The sequence below is a fragment of the Camelina sativa genome, chromosome 18 (genome assembly GCF_000633955.1).
Source record: "Camelina sativa cultivar DH55 chromosome 18, Cs, whole genome shotgun sequence".
NCBI lineage: Eukaryota > Viridiplantae > Streptophyta > Magnoliopsida > Brassicales > Brassicaceae > Camelina > Camelina sativa.
In genome coordinates, this window is record NC_025702.1 from 12,312,614 (window position 1) to 12,318,894 (window position 6,281).

The 6,281-nt window shown below is 35.0% G+C and overlaps 1 protein-coding gene across 1 annotated transcript; it reads left to right on the forward strand.

The window, feature by feature from the left end:
• On the forward strand, positions 1,766–3,102 carry LOC104761281. The gene is made up of 5 exons (XM_010484338.1): positions 1,766–1,821; positions 1,953–2,034; positions 2,131–2,324; positions 2,435–2,513; positions 2,642–3,102. Exons 1-5 carry the CDS (start codon positions 1,816–1,818, stop codon positions 3,010–3,012), a joined length of 732 nt encoding a protein of 243 aa, XP_010482640.1. The 5' UTR covers positions 1,766–1,815; the 3' UTR covers positions 3,013–3,102.

Here is a 6,281-nt window from a genome sequence, read left to right on the forward strand (position 1 = left end):
AAAATAAACAATTAAAAATATATCTATAAATTAATAATTATTAATTTATAGATAAATTAATATTACTATAAATTAATAAAATGTCTTAGTCCCAACATTATTAATTTATAGAGGTTTTAGTGTATCTTTTTGTTAACCTTACTTAAGTATTGGTCATCCAATTGACAACCACGAAAACAAACCTTAAGTGATAGAGTCTCGTGCATCATCTCTTTTCATAAGCAACACTTTCCTTTATCATCACCAGCAGCAACTAGATGCGCAAATACTGGCCACCCATTCCCAAGTACCAAACGTTTCTACGTAGTTAAATTACATTTCCTTTCCCACATGTCTCATTAAATCTACAACATATTATGATTTAGTTAATTGAGCAATTTACGATGGAAATGTGAATTTTTTTATTTTTTATTTTTTTATGAATACCAATTGATATTCGTTGCAAATATCGTTACATGCGGAAACTTTTTTTGCAAGTATCAGATTGGAGTGTTAGGTTTTGAAAGTATGGATGTTTTGTAAGGGTAAGATTGGTCAAGTGCCATTTTCCAAGATATCGAAAGTGTTGAAAAAGTTAGTCAACCTATGATAAAATTATTGTTATCCAGCAACTTCGTTCCAAGATAACCACACTTATTCCATCTAATTCGTTTATAGTATATCGTCAATTATCTAACCACTAGCTTGAACTCATCATTGAGTCGTCGTATTAATATTATATCACAAGTCTTTCTTTTTAATAGATTTTCTTTTGCCCACATGCAATACAATTGATTAAGCCTTTTGTATATGTTTTTTATCCTTTTCGTTCTAGTGTTGGTAAATGAAAGAGTCCATGTCTGAAGACCATTATTGTCTGCTGCTGATGGACCGAACATTCAAAGCTTGTAAATGAAAGAGTCCGTGTGTGAAGAATATGTTCTTCACGAATACTCAAAAGCTTGTAAAATGTAGTATAAATTAAGATTCACTTACTGAAAAAGGAATTAGCTAGGTCTTATAATTTTTCTCTATTTTTTTTTCTTTTTAGTCGTGTATATATATCTATATCCATGAGAAATCTGAGCAATACAAGTATTTCGCAAATATTTATACGAATCCATTTGATCATAAATCAATTTATAGAATATTATATTCTCATGCTGTTTAAGCTCCTTGGCATTCCCTTAAATTTATTTTTCTCTATGAAAATTCCTTTATATATACAAACTGACAATACACATCTCTATGTTTTCATATTTCGTGAATTTAATTATGATTTTTTTTTTTTTATTAACTAGAAGAAGTTGGGGCCTGGACTTTAAACTTCAACCAATAAATTAAATTATGAAAAATTGGATATTGTATTTTCTAGCTTCGAAGAAATGTTAAAACATAGTACTACGTCTTATATATGTACTACGTCTTGAGTTTAACTTTAATAGTTCTTAATTATGTAGAGCTAACGAAGAAAAATAGAGAAAACACGTTATTAGTTGAAGCCACTATAGAGACCATGCCATGCACTTTCCATTTATTATTTAGAAATAATTTATTAAAAGATAATAGTACTAATATTCATTTAGAAAGACTTAACTAGATTCAACTTGTTTTTATTCTACCATCTTATTATAGGAAAAGACTCAAAACTGTTTGTATTGGTCTTGATGTATAAAATTGACTATTTTGGTTGGACCTAACTAATCATTACTATATTCGCTACTTACAAACAAAACATTGTATAAATAAACGAGGAAGCATAGGGATACTACTGTGCAAGCTTGCGAGTTTACAATCATATTTCTCCACTCTCCAATATTTTTGAACATTCCAAAAATGCAGGTTTGTTTGTTTTTTTTCACAATTTTCTTATTAGTTTTAAGTAATTAAATTCCAATGGTTTAATGTAAACTACGCTAGGAATTTTAATATATTTATTACTTATATATACAATGAACTTCTCAAATTTGCAGGAGGAGACAGTTGAATTCAAGATGGATGTTTCTGACGAAAACATCAAACGGGAAGCTATGAGAGTTGTCTGGATGGATTCAGGTACATCGCATAAAAATCTATGGTTAAATCAGTGAATACTGTAATCTATCTCAAGCTTGAAATATTAATTGAACCAACAATATTTGTTGCTATTAGGAGTTACTTTAGTAGACATCAAGGAAAAAGGTATACTAAAGGTGAAGGGGATATTTGGTAAGATTGAAATGGGGAGCAAACTATATGAGATAGATAATTCTGTTGACATAATCAACCCATTGAGAAAACCCGGGCCAAGTCGCATTCCGGGTTTAAGTACCGTCTACAACTATCTTACAACTCCCAAAATTCAGGTTCATTTTGCGAATATTCAGATTATTTTAATCAATTAAAGTTATCTACTATATGATTCTGTAGATATATATTAAATTTGTTACTTATACCATGAATTGCTAATTTGCAGGAGATAGTTGTATTCAAGTTTAAAGTTCTTGATGATAGCATGAAGCGTGATGCTATGAAAGCTATCTGGGAGTTTTCAGGTACACCGATACGAACCTATGGTTATACTTATACGAAACCAAAGGAATCAATTATAGATGGTTATTATGTTTACATAATTTTAAGTCTTTTAAAACAATGCACTATTGTTTTTATTTTTTTTCGTTAGGAATTACTTCGGTAGAGGTTAAGAAAGATAATCAAGTAGAGGTGAAGGGAGGAGAATTTAATAAAATCTCAATGTCGACGAAACTAAAGGAAATAGATGAATATGTTAGCGTTACCATCAAGGCTGGACCAGAAGTTGGTGGGACAAAGATCAACAATCGGTTATATTTCAATACGCCGCCTACGCATGTACCTGTTCGTGCGCCTGTACCTGCGCCTACGCCTGTACCTGTGCCTGCCCCTGCTCCTAACCCCGATATACGGCGTATATCTTCTCATGCGCCTGCTCCTAACCCCAATATACGGCGTAGGCTTCATGTACCTGTTAAAACTTCAATTTGGACAAAGTGCTTTCGGTGTGATTGTCGATAAAATCTGTTCTGGAATGGCCGTATATTGGAGTAATTGAATTCGTTGTAATATTATGATAGTTTATTTACATGTCAAAGTTAAATTCAATAATATATGCATGTCCAACATGGCTGGATTGAAAATCACATACTAAAATAACAAAACAAAAAAAAAAATTGCACTAGTTTTATAGAGTGAATAACTCCCAACAACAAGATTCATTACAAAGTTTACGAGAAGGTCTCCAGCGGTACGGTGTGTTTACCCCTTAGGCCGATGCATCTGCTGGTCTTCAAGCGAAGTTACCTGATAAACTTTTTTACGCATATATAAGATTGTTATATTTCCATTAAAGTGCCCATAACTCTTGAACCACAGCTTTGATTGGCACTACATCACCACTATTAGAAATCTAACTCAATTTTCTTTAACTTTCATTACAGACGTTTCGACTGGTTCTGAGTAATCATTTTTTTTGTATTCAAATGGGTGGTGTCATCCATTATTTAAACCTGAATTTATCAAACTAAAAGACACACAAAGACACTACTTCTAAATTGCAAGTTTCCACTTAGACACAAAATGCAACAAAATACAACAAAAATGTATTTGCGCAAAAATTTATATGAGTCCATTTATCAAAATTGATTTAGAGAATATCCTATTTTTAATCTTCCACTACAAGAAAACACGTGCTTTGTGACAGAAACCTGCGACGGACAAATGCCCTCGCAAATTTGCGACGAATTTGCGGGTCATTTGCTATGAAGACGAGGACCTCGCAAATCTCTTGCAAATTTACGAGGGAAATGTCCCTCGAACATCCCTCGCAAATTTGCGAGGGAGTTGTGATTCATTTGCGAGGAAAAAGCTGACCCTCGCAAATCTATCGCAGATTTGCGACGAATTTGCTAGTCAAATAATCCGACAGATTTGTGAGGTCATTATAGGTTTAGGGGTTAGGGTTTAGGGTTTAGGGTTTAGGGTTTGAGCTTAGGGTTTGAGCTTAGGGTTTGAATTTTAGGTTTAATTCTGAAGTGAAGTTCCTAGTAAACATCAAGAGACAAAAAATATTTGAGATGAATAAACATGTGTGAAGAAAACATATAAGATATATATAAATCAAGATGTGATTTACTTTCATTATGAACATAGATATGACCAAGTGTTAAAGTGTTTTGATCAACAATTGCAATGTAGAGTCCATAGTCCACTAATCACCAACTATATGAACAATGAACTTTCCAAAACATAGGAAAAACATGAAATTAATAGAGATTGTATCATTAAGAAAATAAAGTTGATGCAAAAGAATATATACACTTGAGAGGGATATGCGGTGATGTTCGAGAAGACCCGCAAAACCCTCAGCAGATCCCTCGCAATTTGCAAGGGATGTGCGATACACTGAGCTTATTCCTCGCTAAAGCCTCACGGTTCCCTCGCAAATTGATCTTTTACATGCAAATTAAAGAAGAGCATTACTAAACAACATTGCATCCAAAGCATAGGAAAATCTGAACTTAGTAAACTAATGTTATCTACTTTAATTTGAACCTACTTTAGTAACCAATATTTGATCTTTTACATGCAGATGTGAACCTACTTTAATTTTATCTACACATAGCAAACTATTTGTATATAATAATATTGGATTAGCAAACTAATAATATTGGATTAATAATTTTGAAAGCATAGGAAAACTTTCTTTAGCTTTTGATTGAGTACATTTTAATGAGGATGATCTTGGTATATAAAATGAATTTGATTATAAAGGTGCGAGGGATTTGTGACGAATTTCTTATTGGACCTTGCAAATCCATCACTAATCCCTCGCAAAGCTGGTGTATTTAATTGGTCAGTTTGTCGGCTGATTAATCTTTTTTGCGAGGGATGTGCGATGGAGCCACGCTAATCCCTCGCAAAATTGGTGTATTTTGATTGGTAAGTTTGTCGGTTGTTGCATCTTCTTTGCGAGGGATGTGCGATGGGGCCACGCTAATCCCTCGCAAAGTTGGTGTATTTTGATTGGTCAGTTTGTCGGTTCCTAGTTATTTCGTCGCAATATCTGCGAGGGAGTTACGAGGGCACAAAATATTTATATATACCATCGAGCTATGGTTTGAGCGAAGCTCAAACTCATTCACTGAAACCCTAATTTCTCTTCTTCATCCTCTCAGCCCCTAATCTCTCTTTCTTCTTCGTCTTCTCTGACAAACCGGAGCCACTCTTCTTCGTCTTCTCCGGTAAATCGTAGCCGTCTCCGTCAAACCTTAACCATCTCCGTCCAAGCGTACACGGACTCCAACCGGTTCTAATTCTCGTGTACCTGTCTGATCAAGGTGTACCTGCTCCCACCGGTTCTAACCGTACACGGACTCCAACCGGTTCTAATTCTCGTCGTTCAACCTCGCACCCACTACCTCAGACACCGTCTTATCATACTCCTTCTCTTTCACCCTCTAATGGGAATCATGGGAATCAAGAGGAGTCTCCACCCGCTCGTTCATCTTCTACAGGAGCTTCTACACGTCTCAACAATCTTACCCTCGAAGAGTTACTCGATAGTCCAGGGCGTGGAGGTTTACCGAAGCTAGACCCGCGTCGACCTCCAGGAACTTTCTGGTAAGAAAGTTTCATGAACCTTGTGTAATCATAGTTGCATCTTGAATCCGATCATTCACTCCTTTCATGTTGTAATTTGTTTGAAGGGTTGACCNTCTACTGTACGAAGCATCTTTGAAAGAGATTTCAAAGAGCCTCATGCCAATTGGACACAAACACCGACTAAAGTGGTAGACCGTTGGTATGAATCTTTTGCGGTGAGTGTAATATGTCTTGCAATCACACAATATGTTTTGTTTGTCATTTTTAAACATATACTAATTTTTTTTTTTGGAAGCAACTATACAATTGGAACCGGTCCATCAATGATAGAGTTAGGAAGGAGTTTGTAGACAAGCTTAAGGATAGGATATGTGATCAAGTGTCGAGGTGGAAGTTAAAGTGGAAACTCAAAGGTGATGAGGCAAAGCCACGGTGGATTGATCCTGGAGTTTGGAGTGGTCTTGTTAAATATTGGCTTGATCCCAAATCAGAACTCAAGAGTACCAACAGTCGGAATGCTCGTTATCATGATCCTGATGGCACCGGCATATATAAGCACCGATCAGGCCAAACCTCTTTTAAAGCCCGTGCTCGAAAACATGTAAGTGTTTAATCATCTCTCTTTTTCTCATTTTCATCTCTCTTTTTCATTTTAACTAATCATCTCTCTGTTTCTCTTTTTC